Below are 21,685 nucleotides of genomic sequence, written 5' to 3'. Positions count from 1 at the left end.
AATTCCAGATGCATGCACCACCTTGTGCATCTGGCTTATGTGGGTCCTGGGGAATCAAACCTGGGTCCTTAGGCTTCTCAAGCAAGCATTTTAACCACTAAGCCATCTCTCTACCCTGACATACTTTAAAAAATAATATTTATTGATTTGAGAGAGAGAGAGAGAATGAATGAATGAATGGGTATGCTAGGGCCTCTAGCCACTGCAGATGAACTACAGATGTATGCGCCACCTTGTACATCCAGCTTTACATGTGTATGGGAATTGAACCTGTGTCCTTTGGCTTTGCCAGCAAGTGCCTTAACTGCTAAGCCATCTCTTCAGCCCACCGTGACATACTTTGGCAGAGTAATTGTCACTGACTTCCACAGATCAGTTTTATACATGAAAATGTTTTTGTCTCTGTTTTAATTTTATAGCAGTCTGACCTGCCTGCCTTCCATCCTTCCTTCCTTTTGTCTGTTTTTTTTTTTTTTTTTGAGGTAGGGTCTCACTCTAGCCCAGGCTGACCTGGAATTCACTATGTAGTCTCAGGCTGGCCTTGAACTCAATGGCGATCCTCCTACGTCTGTCTCCTGAGTGCTGGGATTAAAGATGTGTGCCACTATGCCTGGCTTAATTTTAATTTTTTAAACTTTTTATTGACAATATTCCATGATCATAATCCCTGTTCACCACCCTCCTTTGTCTCTTCTACCCATCCTCCCACTGAATCCCTTCTTCAAGAGAAGAAGTAATTTTAATGCTTAAGTTATTAATTTAATGTCTTTTTTATTTAATATCTTTTCCAGTAAGTCTTTAAACCAAATCAGCATATCATAATTGTCACAACAGTTCAGGTAATTTGGTCTCTGTTACATTGTGCTTAGTTAACTTGTAGAAGGAAATAAAATACATCTTTTCTTATAGAAGAAATTACTACTTTTTAAATTTTTAAAAAAAAAATTATTTATTGAGCTGGAGAGATGACTTAGCAGTTAAGGTGCTTGCCTACAAAGCCAAAGGACCCAGGTTCAATTCCCCAGTACCCACACAAACCAGATGCATGAGGGGGTGCATGTGTCTGGAGTTCATTTGCAGTGGCTAGACGCCCTGACACACCCATTCTCTCTCTGTCTGTCTCCTCTCTCTCTCTCTCTCTCTCTCTCTGCTTGCAAATAAAATCAAATAAAAATCTTTAAAAATTTTTATTTATTTATTTGAGAGAGAAATAGAGGCAGCGAGAGAGAGAGAAAGAGAAAGAATGGTTGCACCAGGGCCTCTAGCCACTGCAAACGAACTCCAGACACATGTGTCACCTTGTCCTTCTGGCTTATGTGGGTCCTGGAGAATCGAACCTGGGTCCTTAGGCTTTGTAGGCAGGTGCCTTAACTGCTAAGCTGTCTCTCCAGCCTGATATTACTGCGTTCTTTTTTTTTTTTTTTTTTTTTTTTTGAGGTAGGGTCTCATTCTGTCCAGGCTGACCTGGAAATAGCTATGTAGTCTCAGGGTGGCCTTGAACTCATGGCGATCCTCTTGCCTCTGCCTCCCAAGTGCTGGGATTAAAGGTGTGCTAAATATAGAACTGTGTTGTCTAAGGATACGAATACAGGTGGTGAAGCCTTTGTTTTCTGTAGCACTATTGTGTAAGTTGTCACTGCTAGAGTTGCCCCAGCGCTTCAGGTGGTCAGTGTTCTATTTCTTAGCCTAGGTGCTCCCCGTACATGTGCATGTGATATGTCTTACAATAAAGTAACATTGGACATATGCCAAGAGGTTGAATTATTGCTTCTTCAAGTTAGCAGTGGTTATTTTTCCTGATTTAAAGATTTTATATGTCATAAATTTATAGCATAATTAGATATTACTTAGGAACTGAGACTCAAGCCATATGTGGTGGTGTGTACCTGTAATACCAGCACTTGGGAGGTAGAAGCAGGAGGATCACTAGAAGTTTGAGGCCCGCCTGGTCTGTATAGCACATTCCAGGCTAGTCAGGGCTACTTAGCAAAACCCTGTCTCACAAAGTCCTATGTCCCCTCTCCAAAAGAAGTTGGACTCAAGACTTGGGCGGATGTAGGTTCAAAAGTTAGATCTGGGCTGGAGAGATGGCTTAGTGGTTAAGACACTTGCCTGTGAAGCCTAAGGGTCCATGTTCTCTTCAGATCCCGTATTAGCCAGGCACACAAAGGTGAGGCAAGCACAAGGTTGCACAAGCCCACTAGATGACACAAGCATCTAGAGTGCAATTGTGGTGGCTGAGGCCCTGGTGTGTCAATTCTCCTCTCTCTCACTCTTTTTTGCTCTCTCTAAAATAAAATAATTCAAAAAAGGTAGATCTGCTGGTTGTGGTGGTACATGCCTTTAATCATAGTATGGGAGGCTGAAGTAGGTGGTTTGCTATGATTTCAAGAAAGTTCGAAGTTAGATCAGCTCTTCTTTGTTGTGTGATATTTTGGGCAGATTACTTACATTCTCAATTTCCTCGTTGGTAAGTTGAGAACTATAGTATAGTTCTCTCTCAGACACTTTAGGTGTTGTAGAGGAAGTGACATAACACTTACTGAAGTGCCTGACTCACAGTTAATAGGAACTGTGACAAACACTTTACAGCCTTTATTTATTGATTGATTGACTTATTGGCTACAGCTTTACATTAAGCCTTTGAGGATTTTAAAATTATCCTCAGCACTTCTTTTGTACTCTTGAGAGTTATTTCAGATATTTTATTTCTAGGTTATATGTATGCTTGAAGCTTATTTGAGCAGTGAGACTGAGAGGATCTCAGAGGTGGGCATGAGCGAAGGGTTTTATTCAACTCTTTTCATCTCAGAAATCAGAAGTCTGTTTCCAGGAGTGATGCAGTCACTGGCTAAGGGTCATCTAGAGAAGGCTGTGTTCTCATCTTCTTCTTCACTAAACCTTGAAAGCATTCCCCATAACCTGACCTCTGTGGCTATAAATAAACTGTCCCTGGGGCTGAGTCATCTTGTCCTTCCCGGCTCAGCAGATGTGCTCCGCAGTCCGGGTGATCTTGCTCACGGTGTTTGTCTAACCTGCTCACTGACTCCTAGACCAAGAGGATGCTGGTGGAGAAGATGGGCCGTGAGGCCGTGGAGCTTGGGCACGGGGAGGTGAACATCACTGGTGTGGAAGAGAACACTCTCATCGCCAGCCTCTGTGACCTCCTGGAAAGGATCTGGAGCCATGGGCTCCAAGTGAAACAGGTAATGGGGTCCGACCTCTGGTTTCATGTGCTAGCCCCCCCCTCAGCAGTCAGCTTGCCTTCTGAAGTGGTGCACAGCACTTGCACAAGGACTTGTGAAATAGCTAAACAAATAAATGTGATGCGTTTTTTTTCCCCTTGAGGTAGTAGGGTATCGCTGTAGCCCAGACTGACCTGGAATTCGCTATGTAGTCTCAGGGTGGCCTTGAACTCACGGCGATCCTCCTACCTCTGCCTCCTGAGTGCTGGGATTAAAGGCGTGTGCCACCATGCCTGGCTGTTTTTAAAATTTCTTTGACAGTCTCCATGCACATACACAGTATACAAGATAATAACCCCCTCGTCCCCTGCCAAACCCCTCCACTGAGCCCCTTCTTTCCAACTAGTTACTGTTCTGTTTTGATGTCATCATTTTCTCCACCTCCTACAGCCAGTCAGTGTTTGGAAGGAGCTTGTTATAGTCAGTTCCACGTTGCTGGACGAATATCCACCAGCCAGACACAGTTGAGGGACGAGGTGGGTTCACTTCAGGCTACAGACCCAGGGTAGCTCCAGTAATGGCAGAAGCAGCTGCAGAGGGCGAGCCAGTCAGCCAGCAAGTACCAAAAGCACACATACATGCAAGCACACACACGCTGCAAAAGCTCAAACTTTCTCTCTACACAGCTGTAGTCTGAAATTCAGATCCATTCCCAGTGACATCCCCCTCCCCCCCATAGCAGGAATCTGCCTGCTAGGGCCTGAAGTTCAAAGCTTAGTTTTAATAAAATACTTGAGTCTATGGGGCCACATGTTCAAACTACTGTAGAGGTGGAGAAATTGGGATCATTTGTTGCTGATGAGAATATAAAATGCTGTGCCCACTTTGGAAAACAGTCTGGCAGTTCCTCAGAATATTAGTTATGTGACCCAGCAAGACCATTTACAGATAGGTACTCAAGGGAAATGAAAGCATTATGTCTACACAAAAGTTACACACAAATGTTAAAAGCAGTGTTATTCATAATAGCCCAAAGTGCAAACAACCCAAAGTTCACTGCTGGTGAGTGAATAATCAAGATGTGGCATATCCAGACAGTTGCATTGATTCAGCAGTAAAGGGGATGAAGTACAACTACGTGGTACGATGTGGATGAACTTTGAAAACATAAAGACACAGAAGGAAGCCACATGTCTTATCCTCTTATTTATAGATAGTCCAGAATTGGCAGATCATAGAAAATCAAATGAGGCTTGCTAGAGAACTGAAGAATGACTGCTGTGTGTTTGTGTGTATGGTTTCTTCTCTTTTTTTTTTTTGGTTTTTCGAGGCAGGGTCTCACTCTGGCTCAGGCTGACCTGGAATTCACTATGTAGTCTCAGGGTGGCCTCGAACTCACGGTGATCCTCCTACCTCTGCCTCCCGAGTGCTGGGATTAAAGGCGTGCGCCACTACGCCCGGCTGTGTGTATGGTTTCTTGTAGGAGTGATCAAAAAAAATTTTTTTACATTATTTTAAATTTAAAAAAATTTTTATTTTAATTTATTATTTGAGAGAGGTAGAGAAAGAGAGGCAGAGGGAGAGAGAGAGAGACAATGGACACACCAGGGCCTCTAGCCACTGCAAACAAACTCCAGATACATGTGCATCTGGTTTACGTGGGTCCTGGGGAAATCGAGCCTGGATCCTTTGGCTTTGCAGGCAAGCACCTTAAACAGTAAGCCATCTCTCTAGCGGCCCCCCCCCCCAATTTTTTTTTAACAAAAATGTATTAATTTAGTTATTTGAGAGAGAGAGGGTATGGGCATGCCAGGACCTCTTGCCACTGCAAACTCACTCTAGACACATATGCCGCTTCACGCACCTGACATAGGCACTGAGGAATCAAACCAAGGCCAGCCGGCTTTGTAAGCAAGTGCCTTTAACTGCTGATCATATCCCCAGCCCTGAAAATGCTTTAAAATTAGATTAATGGTTGTACAACTCTGTAAATACACTAAAAGTCAGAAAAGTTTGAGATGTGTATGTGTGCAGAAAAGTACAGCTTAAGTGTAAGCTTTATGGTAATGTGAATTATGTCTCACTACATAAAGTACTTGGCTTCTTTAAACTGTTTTCTCATAGGCATAGTGGGATTTTGAGTATTTTAATTTATTTATTTGAGAGAAAGGTGGGGTAAAAGTATGCCATGGGTTCTTGCCACTGCAAACAAGTTCGAGATGCATCCTCTACTTTGTGCATCTGGCTTTATGTGGGTACTGGTTTATGGATACCAGGATATCAGGTTTTGCAAGCAACACCTTTGACTACTGAGCCATCTTTCCAGCCCCATGGTGGGATTAAAACAAAATTAATTATTTATTTGGGGGGGAGAGGGAAGGGAGAAAGGAGACAGAAGAGAAAATGGGCTGCTAGGGTCTCTCTCTAGCCACTGCAAACAAACTCCAGATGCATGTGCACCCCTGTGCACCTGGCTTATGTGGGTCCTGGGAAACCTAGCCTGGGTCCTTCGGCTCTGGCTTTGCCAGCAAGCACCTTAACTGCTGAGCCATCTCTCCAGCAGGATTTTTTTTTTTTTAAATGTATTTATTTATTTGAGAGTGACAGACACAGAGAGAAAGACAGATAGAGGGAGAGAGAGAGAATGGGCGCGCCAGGGCTTCCAGCCTCTGCAAACGAACTCCAGACGTGTGCGCCCCCTTGTGCATCTGGCTAACGTGGGACCTGGGGAATCAAGCCTCGAACCGGGGTCCTTAGGCTTCACAGGCAAGCGCTTAACAGCTAAGCCATCTCTCCAGCCCAGGATTTTTTATTTTTTATTTTTTTTTTGAGGTAGAGTCTCTAGCCCAGGTTGTCCTGGAATTCACTATGTAGTCTTAGGCTGGCCTTGAACTCACAGCCATCCTTCTACCTCTGACTTCTCAGTGCTGGGATTAAAAGGGTGTACCACTACACCTGGTCATGGGATGTTTTGAGGTATTGAATCTTCACATTTATTTCAGTGCATCAAATTTTTGGTAGAAAATATAACTTTAAAAGTGTAATGATCTTTAAGAAGCAGTCTTCACAGCATAATTACTCAGAGGAAATTTCTGGTAGTGAATAGATTTAAGCCTGAGTCCCAACACTAACTAGTAGTATAACCTTTTACAAATCACCTTTTGTAGGTTAACCTTTCTGATCCTCAGTTTGATCTTTTCTAAGGGAAATGAGAATAGAGGTGTCTGCCTTGTAGAATTATCAGAAGCATTAACTAAAACAAAATATTCAGACCTGCAAAGTGTTTATAAATGTCAGGATTTGGGTATATTGACTGTAGTTTATTTTGGCCCTGCAGCTAAGTACCAGCCTTCCGTGCAGACTTGAACTTGACCTTCAATAGTAAATCCTCATCATAATGACTTAGTTTTCCCAGCCTGCAACTAAGGACAGGTATACCTTTAAAAATTTTAGGAAGGGCTTAGCCTAAGGACCCTGGTTTGATTCCCCAGAACCCATGTAAGCCAGATGCACAAGGTGGTGCCTGCATCTGGAGTTTGTTTGCAGTGGCCAGAGGCCATGGTGTGCCCATTCTGTCTCTCTATCTGCCTCTCTTTCTCTCTATCTTGCAAATAAATAAATAAGTAAAAAAATAAATAAATATTTTAGGAAAATAGAAGCTATCATGTGGGCTAGCTTCTGGGTGCATCATGCTGTGAATATCAGGCTGACCTTTCATCACCAGACTGTAGAGGGTGCCCTCTTCTTTTCTTCTGGGTGTTTCTCTAGGTTTTAGTAAGGGTGTGTGTGTGTGTGTGTGTGTGTGTGTGTGTGTGTGTGTGTGTGTGTATGTGTGAAGGAATTGAAACAAGAAACAACACTCTTTAGCACATGCCTGAGTCTGTATGTTGAAAGCCATGTAAGGGCGTGTGTGTGTGTGTGTGTGTGTGTGTGTGTGTGTATGTGTGAAGGAATTGAAACAAGAAACAGAACACTCTTTAACACATGCCTGAGTCTGTATGTTGAAAGCCATGTAAGGGCGTGTGTGTGTGTGTGTGTGTGCGTGCGTGAAGGAATTGAAACAAGAAACAGAGCAGACACTCGTTAGCAAAGCCTGTGTCTGTGTGTTGAAAGCCAGCACTTCTGAATACTGAGCTGAGAGCTGTTCTTCTGTCACTGTTTCCAGGGGAAATCAGCCCTGTGGTCTCATCTGTTACATTATCAGGAAAACCGGCAGAGAAAGCTCACATCAGGGAGCCTCAGTACCTCAGGTAAGGTGGTCTCTGCACAGAGCAATCTCAGGCCATTTTCCCTAGGCCTCACCAGAGTGATCATCTCTAGCTCACTATTCAGGCCAGAGAAGCCTTTGCTCTGGAATGTTTCCTGTTTTAAATGCGGAGCCACCGGCTCTGAACCACACAGCATCCCAAAACCATGGGTTTGCTTTCATTATGTGACCAGCACGATATAAAAATTAGTAGTCCTGTTTCAGCTTCAGAGTGGGCTATAAACGAATCATAAGAAAGTGGTTTTGGGTTTAACGATGGTGCTGTCATCCTCTGTTTGCAAGGAGCTATTTTTTGAGTCTTTCTTTCCTCTGACACAGACATGGAGATTACCTTGTCCATCAAGTCAGTGTATGTTCTTGAAACTCAAAAGTCAAGGGCCTGGTGTGAATGATCTTTCATATTTCCTTTCTGTTTCTAATTTAGTAAACACATCAGGGGTGGGGTGAAGCACACTGGTAGAACCTTGGAATGCTCACCATCCTGTGTTCAGTCCTCAACACTGAACAACAACAAAAATAATTGGAGGGCTGGAGAGATGGTTTAGTGGTTAAGGCGTTTGCCTGCGAAGCCTAAGGACCCAGGTTTGATTCTCTAGGACCCACGTAAGCCAGATGCACAAGGTGGCACATGCGTCTGGTGTTTGTTTGCAGTGGCTAGAGGCCCTGGCACACCTATTAATCTACCTCTTTCTCTCCCTATGTCTCTAATAAATAAATTTAAAAAATTAATTAAAAATAATTGGAGTTTGTAGAGACTTCAGGATCATTTAGTCTAGCCCCTTTATTTTTTATGCTTTTATTTTTTATTTTATTTTATTTTTTTTTTTTTGAGGTAGGGCCTCACTCTAACCCAGGCCAACCTGGAATTCACTCTGTAGTCTCAGGATGGCCTCAAACTCACAGCAGTCCTCCTACCTCTGCCTCCCGAGTGCTGGGATTAAAGGTGTGTGCCACCATGCCTGGACAGCCCCTTTATTTTTATTTTTTAAATATTTTATTTTATTATTTGAGAGAGAGAAAGAGGGAAAGAGAGAGAGCGAGAGCGGGGGGGGGGGGGGAGGGGGGATGGGTGCACCAGATCCTCTAGCCACTGCAAATGAACTTCACATTCATGTGCCACCTTGTACAGCTGACTTATGTGGGTACTTGGGAATTGAACCTGAGTCTAGAGAGGAATAGAATTTAAGTCAGATCATGCAGTGAATTAATGAAAGAGTCTAGACTAGGGGCAGACCTCTTGTGTCCTGATAGAGTGTGCATTCCTTATGCCATCCTATGGTATCCTTTCTAGTCTCTCCTTTACTTCTTGGCTGTGGTTCCTTTTTACTCTGTTCTTTGTTTCTCCTCTTTGCCAGTGTGATTTTTTTTTTTCCTGATTTTTCGAGGTAGAGTCTCACTCTAGTCCAGGCTGACTTGGAATTCACTATGCAGTCTCAGGATTTTTAGGTATTTTTATCCTAATGGTAAAGATTAGTCAAGTGGAATAAAAAGAATGGGCATGAACTCTTTGTCTTGAACTAGTCCTCAGCTAGCACTGATATATAATTGGCTGAAAACCAAGGACAGAAGTTTCCTAGGTAGCCACATGGAGAGGTTTTGCTCCTCTTTGTGGAGGTGAGAGCAAAATGTCTTCTCAGGAAGGCTGTGGAAATTGTTGCTAAGTGATAAACTTCCATGAACCATCTTGGAAGCTTAGTGATATAATCCTAAGTGGTGTTTATTTTCAAGGTGGGGTCTCACTTTAGCTCTAGCTGACCTAGAGCTCACTCTATTCCCAGCTGGACTTGAACTCACACAGATCCTCCTACCTCTGCCTCTGTGCTGGGACTAAAGGTGTGTCACCATGCCTGACAGAATCCAAAGTTTTAAGCATGGACCCTGGCCTGACAACATAAAGATATCACTATGTCCCTATTCCTACAGGGCCTTGCGTTCTGGAACAAGTTCTTCACACGTTCTCTTGGCTCTTTTCTCGCCCATTTTGAAGGCAGAGTGGGATGTGAGTGCCGCAGGTGGAAGTACTGTTTCCATGTGCACGTGGTGGATGGGCGGGTATTGGTGCTGCGGTTCTCATCTTGCTCCCGGATGACGCAGGCAAAGCAGTTTCCCCCTCTCTGAAATGAGGAGACTCTACTTTGTTTGGCTACCTTGCAAATTATTAGAGAATTAGAGGAGATTACCATCTGATGCTAGAACCGGGTGTGGTGCACCCACCTTGGATCCCAGTGCTCAGGAGGCAGGGGTATAGGGATAGCCTTGAATTCGAGGCCACCCTGAGACTACATAGTGAATTCCAGGTCAGCCTGAGCTAGAGTGAGACTGGACCCCCAAAAAACAAACAAACAAACAAACAAACAAACAAACAAACAAACAAACAACAATTCTGATCTCTAGTGGGAACTAGAGAAATTGATTGATCAGATTACTTATGGTATTACTGATGTAGCCAACAGTTTCCTACAGAAAATTTGTGATTTGACATGAAGGAGCGTGATTAGCTATTTGGATATTCAGGTCTCTCTGGAGATGATGAACTTTTGTTTCAGGAATACTTCTTGATTCAGAACGGAGAAAATCTGATGCCGGTGCAGTCATGTCTCCTCTGCGGGTCTCCCTGATTCAGGACATGAGGTCAGTCTGGGCTCACAGGTCGCAAGCCTCTTAAACTCTGTTAGTTGTTGCTTGGGTATCAACTTGAAATGACAGGATACTGGTGGTCGTTATGGCATCTCAGCTAACTAGGAAGCCCTTCTTTTCAGCCTTGTGTTTCAGGATGCCTTTGTATAGCTGTGTAAGTAATGGGTCTCCTGGCAGTTTTGGAGAACTGTAAGAACTAAGTGAAGAGACAGAATATCTCCAGCCCCGGGGTTGGGGTTGTCTTGCTTGCTGAAGTCAAAATGTTTTTCTTGCACCCAAATTGTGGGGAGCCTGTATAGCAAAGCCACATGGAAAAGTGAGTTTGAGGGGGAGAGAGAGAGAAAGAGACAGGCAGAGACAGACACAGACAGATGCAGTCCTTGGGTAGGACAGCGCTTCCACCCCAGCTTCCTTTGGCTTGAAAGGTGAAACCTTGACAGTGAGCTCACCTCCCTCCCTACTCTCCCTTAGGCACATCCAGAACATCGGGGAAATCAAGACCGATGTGGGAAAAGCCAGAGCATGGGTGCGACTGTCCATGGAGAAAAAGTTACTCTCCAGACATCTGAAGCAGCTTCTTTCAGACCATGAGCTCACCAAGTAAGGCCACTCGACCTGGAGTGTCACCATGTAGTGCGTCACCGGGTCCTCAGGATCGATGAGATTGGAGAGCCCAGTGTGGGAGGGGCATTCAGCATGGCACGGCCACTTTCAGCCAAGCTCGTTGCAGATAAAGCTTTGTACTTTTTTCTTCTCTCTCTCTATCTGTAGAAGAACACATCTGCTCTCTTTGCTTTCTCTTTCTTCTCAAAGTGCATACCTGAAACTGTCAGATCTCCTATCCTTCCTATGCTCAGGTGACATGTGAACCTTATAGGTCAAAGGCATGTTTTCTGTGTCTTGTCCTGAGGAGCAAAGGATTGGAGAGTAATTCAAAGGAAACTTCCAAGTTCTCTCTTCTCCCCTGAGCCTAAGTCCAGCCCAAAGCAGTCAGTTTCCTTATTGTTTCTCTCTGGCCACTACCAGAGTCTCTAAGGTTGCACCCTTAGAGCCTCTCCTCCACATCTACCACCCAGACAGGGCGGAAGTCCAAGGCCCTCACACTCCCAGGAGCCACTAACCGTACTGTCCTTTCCCCCTACGTTCTTCTTGTGCCTTACCTTCTAGAGGAAAATAATGTTGTCTTTCCTAGATCTTGGATGACCCACCTAGCTGTTTTTTCAGATATAACATGTTTCTCTTCTTGGACTTTTTTCTTAAAGGAGATCTCCATAGGATTCCTATTTTATATGTAAGCCAGTAGATTAAAGATCTGGCTTTCCTCAAGGTGAAATGTAACTTATTTAGATTGTTTACTTAGGCTTACAAACTTGATAGTATACAGAGAGCTCACCTGAGAAGTTAGCAGATAGCTGTTTTTTGTTTAATGGTGATGGTGGTGGTGTGTTTGGTGTTTTGCTAGTGCTCAGCATTAAACCCAGGGCCTCGTGCATGCTGGGTAAGCACTCTACACGGATCCACATTCTGCAGTCCTAGTTTTGTGCATGCCTGTGTAGCGTATGCATGTGTGTGTACAGATGCATGTGCCATGTGCACAACTTGGGGTTCCTCCCTATCACTCTACTGCGTATTTCTTTCACACAGTTCCTTCTAAAACCAGGAGCTGCTGTTTTGTTTAACAAGTCCCAGGGAGTCTCTGTCATCTCCCCCTGCCATTGGGGTTCCAGACGTGCATAATCACACCCGGCTTTTTGTGGTCTCAGGCCCTCTCAGGTCCTGATACTTGAATGCAAGTGCTCTTAACCACTGAGCTATCAGCCTATTTTTTTTTTGTTGTTGTTGTTTTTACGAGGTAGGGTCTCGTTCCAGCCCAGGCTGACCTGGAATTCACTATGTAGTATCAGGGTGGCCTTGAACTCACAGCGATCCTCTTTCCTCTGCCTCCCAAGTGGTGGGATTAAAGGTGTGCTCCTCCACGCTCAGTTCTAATCTTGTTTTTTAAAACTGTATCTCTATTTAGAGGTGATCAGCTCTGAACTTACTTAGTCTTTCATACCTTTCCCTCATATTCTTTTTTTTTTTTTTTGAGGTAGGGACTCAGTTTGAGGTAGGACCCAGGCTGACCTCAAACTCATGGTGATCCTCCTACCTTTGCCTCTGGTGTGCTGGGATTAAAGGCCTTTCTTTCCCCTGCATTCTGACCCCTCAGTTACTCCATTGAATGGAAAACTGGAGACTTGCTTCCACAGATGGCACTGTGGGGTCTTGGGGGAGAGCAAAGGGTACTTCTTTTTTTTTTTTTTTTTAATTAAAATTATTTATTTATTTATTTATTTGAGAGCGACAGACACAGAGAGAAAGACAGATAGAGGGAGAGAGAGAGAATGGGCGCGCCAGGGCTTCCAGCCTCTGCAAACGAACTCCAGACGTGTGCGCCCCCTTGTGCATCTGGCTAACGTGGGACCTGGGGAGCCGAGCCTCGAACCGGGGTCCTTAGGCTTCACAGGCAAGCGCTTAACTGCTAAGCCATCTCTCCAGCCCCCAAAGGGTACTTCTGGATTAGTCCCTCTCTGTCAGTCCAATTTGCATTGCTATTATAGAGTATCTAATGCTGGGTGCTTTATAAAGAAAAGAAGAGGGGCTGGAGGGATGGCTTAGCAGTTGAGGCACTTGCCTATGAAGTTTAAGGACCCAGGTCTGATTCCCCAGTACCCACGTAAGCCAGATGCACAAGGTGGTACATGTGTCTGAGTTCATTTGCAGTGGCTGGAGGCTCTGGTGTGCCCATTCTCTCTCTGAGAGAGAGATGCACGCACCTCCTTGTGCATCTGGCTTATGCGGGTCCTGGAGAATTGAATTGGGATCCTTTGGCTTTGCAGGGAAACACCAACCGCTAAGCCATCTTTCCAGTCCTGTCTGCCTCTTTCTCTCAAATAAATAAAAGGATACTAGAAGTCTTTTTAAAAAGAAAGAAAGAAACAAGGAAAAGAGGACTGGAGAGATGGCTTAGTGGTTAAGGCGCTTGCCTGCAAAGTCTAAGGACCCATGTTTGACTTGCCAGATCCCACATAAGCCAGATGTACAAGGTGATGTAAGCACAAGGTTACACATGTGCACAAGGTGGTGCATGCATCTGGAGTTTGATTGCCCTGGCTGGAGGCCCTGGCGTGCAAATTCTTTCTCACACATTAAAAAAAGGCCAGTCTGTTGGGCTTGCCTCAAAAAAGAAAAGAAAAGAGAAAAGAGAGGGCTGGAGAGATGGCTCGGCGCTTGCCTGAGAGACCTAAGGACCCATGTTTGATTCTCTAGACCCCATGTAAGCCAGGTGCACAAAGGTGAAGCAAGTTGCAAAGTTTCACATGCCCACTAGGTGGTGCAAGCATTTGGAGTTTGATTGTAGTGGCCGAGGTCCTGGTATGCCAATTCTCTCTTTCTCTTCTAAAAAAAAAAAAATCTGCCAGGTGTGGTGACCCACACCTTTAATCCCAGCACTCGGGAAGCAGAAGTAGGAGGATTGCTATGAGTTTGAGGATACTGTAAGACTACATAGTAAATTCCAGGTCAGCCTGAGCTAGAGCAAGACTCCCTTGTAAAACCTTACATATATTTGAGGGCTGGAGAGATGGCTTAGCGGTTAAACACTTGCCTGTGAAGCCTAAGGACCCCGGTTCGAGGCTCGGTTCCCCAGGTCCCACGTTAGCCAGATGCACAAGGGGGCGCACGCGTCTGGAGTTCGTTTGCAGAGGCTGGAAGCCCTGGCGTGCCCATTCTCTCTCTCTCCAACTATCTGTCTTTCTCTCTGTGTCTGTCGCTCTCAAATAAATAAATAAAAATTTAAAAAAAAAACAAAAAAACCTTACATATATTTGAGAGAGAGAGAGAGAGAGAGAGAGAGAATGGCATGTCAGGGCCTATAGCAGTGCAAATAAACTCCAGACGCATGTGCCACCTTGTGCATCCAGCTGTACTTTGGTATTGGGGAATTGAACCTGGGTTTTTTTTTTTTTTTTCTTGGCTTTGCTGGCAAGCACCCTAACTGCTGAGCCATCTCTCCAGCTCTGGAAGAGTGTATCTTGATAGAATGTTCTTGACTCTCTGGCTTTCCAAGCTCACTCCCAGATGGTTTGCAACTTAGAGAATAGTGTAAGGTAGAGGGAGTCAAGACTTCATGGGAGTCATCTAACTCCCGAAGGAACAAATTCGTTAGCTCCTGTGTAGGGAACGCAGTGTTTCTCTTGATCTCTCCTCGTGTGCTCCCTCTCATGACCCCACACCTCCCTGTTCTCTGCCTCTCCTTGCTTGCTGCAGGCTGTCAGCTCTGCAGTCCTCTGGTGTCTGCATACATGCCCTTCCTGTGTCATTTCTCCACATGCACTCACTTGTGCTTCTGTCACCTCTAAGCAGGTGGCTCCACCCTCTGATGGCTCTTCTGTGACCCCCCTCCCTGATTCCATTCAGACGTCTTAGCTGTGGCTCCGGAGAATAAAAGCAAGTGTCACTCACAGTCTTTACTCGAATAACCTTTCCAGAGTTTGCAGTGTCATCCCTTCTCTGAGCACCCTTCCCCACCCCGTCTTTTTTTTTTTTTTTTTTTAGTATTTTTGGTTCATTTTACTTATTTATATGACAGTGACAGAGAGAGAGAGAGAGAGAGAGAGAGAGAGAGGGTCAGATAGATAGAGAGAGAATGGGCGCGCCAGGGCTTCCAGCCACTGCAAACGAACTCCAGTCGTGTATGCCCCCTTGTGCATCTGGCTAACATGGGTCCTGGGTAATGGAGCCTCGAACCGGGGTCCTTAGGCTTCACAGGCAAGCGTTTAACTGCTAAGCCATCTCTCCAGCCCCCACCCCATCTTTAATCCAAATTTGAAATCAGTTTTGAATTCTTTGCTTTCTTTTACCTCCCACACATAGCTGCTCTGTCCTTGGCCTTTCCTTCACCCAAATGCCTTGTGTTTTTAGTGGTGTACCTTTTTTTTTTTTTTTTTTTAAACCTGAGGTAGGGTCTTGCTCTATCCCAGGCTGACCTGGAATTCACTATGTAGTATGTAGTCTTAGGGTGGTTTCAGACTTGCGGCTATATCCTCCTACCTCTGCCTCCCAAGTGCAGAGACTAAGGGGGTGCACCACCACGTCCAGATTGGTCTACCATATTTTCACCCTATTTTTTTTTCACTCTTTACTGAACTTACTTTAAATTGCTTGAAATTGGCCACAGCTCTCCCTTTACTTCTAGGGTAAATTGTAGAAACCTGTTACTTAACGAAGCCGATTGCAGGGATAGGGAAGTGGCTCAGCTGGTAAGAGTGCTTGCTGTGTAGTCCTGGGTTCCAGTCTCAGCATCTGTGGGAAAGCTGGGTATAGCCATGTATCCTGGAACCCCAACACTGAGTGGGGTAGAGACAGGAAGATTGCTGGGGCTCCATAGCCAGTCAGTCTAGTCAAACAAACAGTTTGAGCTCCAGGTTCAGTGAGAGACTGTCTCAAGGAAATAAGGGGGAAGAGCTATAAAGGAGGACACCTGGTGCCTTCCTCTGGCTTCTTCATGCGTGTGCACAGGGTGAGTGTGCATCTACACGTGCATGTGCATGCCCCCATACACCAAAAATAAAAAAGAACAAATTGCAGTCTTTAACATGAAGATTTAGCATCTTTTTTTATTTCACTCTTAACTTTTCAACCTTATTGCTAGCTGTTCACTTCAAAAAACGTATATTTATTTGTGAGGAGAGGGAATGTGTGTGCCCAGCCTCTTGCTGCTGCAAATGCAGTCTAGACGCATGTGCCATTTTGTGCATCTGGCTTTATGTGGTTACAGATGATTCGAACCTGGCCAGTTAGACTATAGCAAGCAAGTACCTTTAACCACTGAACCATCTCCCCAGCCCCTAGCTGATCAGTCTTGTGAGCCCTTAAGTCTAGCCAGACATTTTTTCTTGTTTATTTGAGAGAGAGAGAGAGAGAGAGAGAGAGAGAATGGGCACACCAGGGCCTCTAGGCACTGCAATCAAACTCCAGACGCATGCGCTACCTTGTGTGCATGTGTGACTTTGGCATACATCACCTGTGCGTCTTAACCAAACGTTGTTCACCTGCCCTTCATTCTGTATGACAGCTGTTTAAGCTTTGCTCTCCTCCAGGCCCCTCTTGTTCTTCAGGACTTTGCAGTTCGTGGGTCTTTTAAGTTCCCAGAAAGAGCTTCCGTCTGGTTATTCACTATAGTTAGTTTTATACCGTAGCCCTTTTCCAGTTTATTCTATCACTTAGCCATATTTAAAGACAGGACTTCTATCTAGCACCTGGATGTAGTAAGCCTCAGTCAGTGCATTGCCTGTACAAGGAAATAAACTGTCGTTGGATAAACATCTCCGGCCATGGTGATTGCAGCGTGGGCAACCGGGACAGTTGTCTGGTTGTATTTCTCTTAGGTGGGGACCTGCACATTGTTCAAGTTTATTTCTTTATTTTTTTAAAAACATTAAAAAATGTGTTTATTTATTTATTTATGAGAGAGAGAATGGGCACATCAGGGCTTCCAGTCACTGCAAACGAACTCCAGATGCATGTGCCCCCTGTGCATCTGGTTTATGTGGGTCCTAGGAATTGAACTGGGATCCTTAGGCTTTACAGGCAAGCGCCTTAACTGCTAAGCCATTTCTCCAGCCCAAGTTTATTTATTTATTTTGGTTTTTCAAGGTAGGGTCTCACTCAAACTTACTATGTAGTCTCAAAGAGTAGCCTTTAATTCTTGGCCATTCTCCTACCTCTGCCTCCCAAGTACTGGGATTAAAGGCATGTGCCACTATGCCCAGCTTTTATTAAGAATTTTAATACATGCACACACTGTAATTTAATTGTATTCCTATCCTATTACTGGTACTTTTTTTTGTCCCCCCCCCCCCCCCGATTTCCTTGAAAACTCTTTTCTTTCCAAGTAGTCCTACTATTTTGATGTCTCATTCTTAGGGGAACCTGTACATCTGACTGTGTCCCTTTATACGGGGAAGGTGTCATTGCTATGAAGCTGTGAGGGTCTAGGATTGCAGGCAAAGAAGTTGGCCCTTGAGGAGTTGCCAGCGGGCTGAAGGGAGTGAGCTTTGGGAGGAGAAGGGCATGGTCTGCACGGCTCTTCCTTAAGGGCCCAAGGCAGGAGCAGAGGCCTGCCCTACGCTGCCTCAAGCAGTGTTCTGCTGAAGGTTTGACACTGCCTGCTGATGAATTGTCAGCACAGACCTCTTGCTGTTGGAACTCACAGACTGTACACTTGCGTGACAACCTGAGGAGGAGCCTGAGAGGACTGGTGTCCTCCCTGATAGACTTTCAGTCCAGCCCTCGGCTTAGGAAAGGCGACTCTGACCTGTCCCACTCGACAGTGCCCCAGCATCAGCCTCGCTGCGCAGTTTGCTCTGTTAGACCGCTTGTGGCTTGAGCCACTTTCTCCTTAGCCTCACTTATGGAACTGGCCTGAACCTTTATAAAGACCCAAGGAGCTCAAGGCTTGACGTCTTGTGCTTCTCTTCACCATCGGTTCTGGAACTGAGTGATTCTAGCTTCTTTCTCCTGCCTTTGGCCGAGGAGTGACGTGTTCCTCCTCTCCAACAGGAAGTTGTACAAGCGCTACGCGTTCCTGCGCTGCGATGATGAGAAGGAGCAGTTCCTCTACCACCTGCTCTCCTTCAATGCCGTCGACTACTTCTGCTTCACCAACGTCTTCACCACAATCCGTGAGTACCTCTGCTCCCACGGCCTGTAGGCCGTCTTCTCGAACCCACCCCATCCCTGGAACTTTTCCTTTCCCTCCTTCCTTCCCTCCTTCTGCCCCTACCCTATTTTTCTTCTTTTTAAAAAATATTTATTTATTTGAGAGAGAGATAGAGATAAAGAGATAGAGTGAGTATGGACATGCCAGGGCCTCCTGGCACTGTAAATGAACTCCAAATACCTGCACTACTTTGTGCATCTACCTTTATTGGAGTATTGAGGAATTGAAAACCAGGTTAGCAGGCATTTGCAGCCAAGCACTTTTAACTGCTGAGCCATTTTCCCAGCCTTATTTATTTATTTATTTTTGGAACAAGGTCCCACCATGTAGCTCAGGTCGGCCTTAAACACAATGGCAATCCTTGTAAGGGATTACAGGTGTGCGCCTCCCTTCCCAGCTTCCCTTAGAGTTTCTATTTGCCTTTTGCTTTTATGGGGAGAGGCAAGGAGGAGCAGCTCCTTTCTTAGAGATTGTGTGTGTGTGTGTTTTAATTTAATATTAATTTTAATTTTTTGAGGTAGGGTCTTGCTCTAACCTAGGTTGGCCTGGAATTCACTGTGTAGTCTCAGGCTGGCCTCAAACTCACAGTGATCCTCCTACCTCTGCTTCCTGAGTGCTGGGATTAAAGGCGTGTGCCTAGAAGAGGTTGTGTGTGTTCGTGTGTGTGTATGTGTTTGTGTGTGAGTGCAGGTATATGCATCACGATGTGCATGTGGTCAGAGGATAATCTGAGGGTTTGCACTCACCTTCTGTCTTGTTTGAGACGGGCTGTCTGCATTTGCCAGGCTACTAGTTGGCCTGAGAGCTTCTGAGGAGACTCTATCTAGTCATCTCATCTTGCTGTATGCTTGCTGGGATTATAGATGCTTATGCTGCAGTGTCCAGCTTTATGTGGGCGCTGCGGATTTGAACACAGGTCCTGACACTGCACTTTATCCACAGAACCATCTCCCTGCCCCAGAGGTTGGGCTGTCTCTGATTGTTCTTGTCCTTTTGCCCATCATATTGTCTGTCCCAGGCACTGCTCCAGAGCCCACACAGATAAAATGGTGCAGTCACCTCCCCCTGTATCCCTGCAAAGATTCTCCCTTTCGTTTTGATCTAAGAAGCTTCTTAGCATCATAGTTTTTAGAGCTGTCCCCAGGGAGAAAGAGCTCTTCCTGAAGGAAGAAAGAGCCCCCCCCCCCCCCCCCCCCCGGCAGTGGGAGGTTTGACTCCAAGCTGGTTGTACCCCTCATTGCATGTGTGTGAGCAGAGTTCACCCCTGCCGTGGGCCTGTTCTCCCTGTTTCCTACCTAAGTGAGAAAGTGGACCCTTTGATCTTCTTCCTCTGAAGCTAGGCTTCTTTCCTGGGGAGCTTCAGAATTTGCTCTGTAGCTAGTTCTCTCACAGCCACGCTGCTGCCTCAGCAGCATGTGCTCACGAGTCATTCTGACAGCCCACCTTCCTCTTGGACACTAGGGCTGTGGGCCTGGTAGATAGAAGTGGTACTGAGCTGAAATGTAGAAGACGCAGGTAAAGCATTTTCTTTTCTGTGCCGTGGAAGAGAGGCGATATCTGTATGGCCTGTCCTGAGATGGTTACTGTTTTTTTCTTTTCTTTTTTTTTTCTGTTTTTTTAAGATAGGGTCTCACTCAAGCCCAGGCTGACTTGGAATTCACTATGGAGTCTCAGGTGTTACCATTTTTTTTTTTTTTCATTAGGATTCATGGGGTGAGAGATGGACAGATACTCTGAAATTGTATTGAGCGGTGCTGGGGGCTCATGGGAGTTGGGGAGATGGCTTAGTGGTTAAACATACTTGCTTGCAATGCCTGTTGGCACAGGCTTGATTCCTCTGCACCTGTGTAAAACTGAATGTGAAGTAGCATATGAATGACACATACGTGACCCACACACATACACATACAAATAAATACATAGAAAAACATTGATCTTATGGCTCTTAAAGCTGAACCTGCAGAAGAGCTTGGATTTTTGATATTTTAGGTGTTGACCCTGGAAGGAGTAAGAGTGAGGGGTGGATTGGCTAATATATATATATTTATATATTCCAGGCTGACCTGGAACTCACCATGTAGTCTCAGGCTGGCCTTGAATTCATGGCGATCCTCCTGAGTGCTGGGATTAAAGGCATGTGCTGCCATGCCCTGCTCAGGAGTATTTTGTTTGTTTGGTTGGTTGGTTGGATCTGGCTAATATTTTAAGCCAGCCAGCCAGCCTCTGCTGCTCCGGACTCTGCTGGCACTAGCCTACCAGGGCTGTGACCATACCTGGGGCAGATCGGTGCCCGTCAGGTCTGGGAGGATTGCAAATCCTCAGTGTCTCTTTGGCTTTGTCTAAACAGTGATCCCGTACCACATTCTGATTGTCCCGAGCAAGAAGCTGGGGGGCTCCATGTTCACCGCCAACCCATGGATCTGTATCTCGGGAGAACTGGGGGAAACACAGATCCTACAGATCCCCAGAAATGTGCTGGAGATGACCTTTGAGGTATGTGCTGTCTGGCATCACAATCCAGGCTCTGTGAGGACCTGAGTTTTCAACAGATACTTTGGGGAACTTTCTGTAGGACTTATGGAGGTCTCGCTCTACAGAGTGTTAAGTGGCATCATAGCTACTTGACCTGTATGGGATGGTCTGAGGCCAGGGCCGAGGATTGGCCCTGAGGTAGGGGGTGTGCTATGCCATTAATTGTTGGCTAGAGGCATTTACTTGTCAGGACTTGTATGCCTCCCTGTGCCCAGGGTATTGAGGAATTCCCCACAGCTCTTTGAACTGTTGAGAACAGGTGTTTCTGGCGACCTCAGGACCCTGCAGGCTTGGCTTGTACCCAGGTCCTGGTCTTCCTCTGAGTACTAACATCTTCCTTAGCCAGGGCTGCTCAGGAGGTAGTGCTGTATGGCCAGGCATAGTAGGCAGAGCTGTGAGCTTTGCCCCTGCAGGCACCACGGGGCCAGGTGGCAGGTCAGTCAGATTTGTGCCTCTAGGATTGCCTATTCTATTTTCCTGATCTGTTTTCTTTTCTATTTCCATACAGTGCCAGAACCTGGGGAAGCTCACCACTGTCCAGATTGGCCATGATAATTCTGGGCTGTATGCCAAGTGGCTGGTGGAGTACGTGATGGTCAGAAATGAGACCACAGGACACACCTACAAGTGAGTGTTCTCACCTGCAGGGCTGTCCTTGACGACGGGGTATGGCCAGCCTCACAGAATATCTTGAGCTTTCCTAGGCCAGGCAGTTTGTGCACTTGAAAACCAAGAGGAGGGTTTCTGAATGAAGATAAGCCTGGGAAAATAGCTCAGCAGTTAAAGGGGCTTGCTTGCAATGCTTGATGGCCCTGGTTCAGTTCTCAAACCACTCATGTTAAATAAGCCAGATGCAAAAAGTGGCACAGATGTTTGGTGTTCATTTGCAGGGGCAAGAGGCCCTAGCTCTGGTGCAAATAAACAAAAGCTTAAAAAATAGCAGGCCAGCTGGCCATGGTGATGTACGCCTTTAATTCCAGCACTTGGGAGGCAGAGGTAGGAGGATCACAGTGAGTTTGAGGCTACCCTGGAACTACATAGTTAATTCCAGGTCAGCCTGGACCACAGTGAGACCCTATCTTGAAAAACCAAAAAAAAAAAAAGGCAGGCCAGATATAGTGGCGCACGCCTTTAATCTCAGCACTTGAGAGGCAGAGGTAGGAGGATCACAGTGAGCTCGAGGCCAGCCTGAGGCTACAAAGTGAATTCCAAGTCAGCCAGGCTAGAGCAAGACCCTGCCTTAAAAAACCAAAATAAATAAAGTAATTTTTTAAAAAAAGGCAAGATGAGGAAGAGTGGCTT

At 45.5% G+C, this 21,685-nt stretch overlaps 1 protein-coding gene across 2 annotated transcripts in view; it reads left to right on the top strand.

Annotated features, from left to right (window-relative positions):
• Dennd5a (DENN domain containing 5A) overlaps positions 1-21,685 on the top strand; it is a 100,333-nt gene that overhangs the window by 73,775 nt on the left and 4,873 nt on the right. For both annotated transcript variants that reach the window (XM_045145203.1, XM_045145202.1), the window contains 7 exons: positions 3,054-3,206; positions 7,351-7,435; positions 9,999-10,083; positions 10,561-10,689; positions 17,692-17,813; positions 20,199-20,344; positions 20,892-21,010. In XM_045145203.1, coding sequence (XP_045001138.1) covers positions 3,054-3,206; positions 7,351-7,435; positions 9,999-10,083; positions 10,561-10,689; positions 17,692-17,813; positions 20,199-20,344; positions 20,892-21,010 — 839 coding nt within the window. The remainder of the gene's footprint in view (positions 1-3,053; positions 3,207-7,350; positions 7,436-9,998; positions 10,084-10,560; positions 10,690-17,691; positions 17,814-20,198; positions 20,345-20,891; positions 21,011-21,685) is intronic.

Source organism: Jaculus jaculus, chromosome 3, assembly GCF_020740685.1.
Source record: "Jaculus jaculus isolate mJacJac1 chromosome 3, mJacJac1.mat.Y.cur, whole genome shotgun sequence".
NCBI classification, from domain to species: domain Eukaryota; kingdom Metazoa; phylum Chordata; class Mammalia; order Rodentia; family Dipodidae; genus Jaculus; species Jaculus jaculus.
The sequence above is the reverse complement of the archived record's forward strand: the minus strand, read 5'-3'. Positions and strand labels throughout refer to the sequence as shown.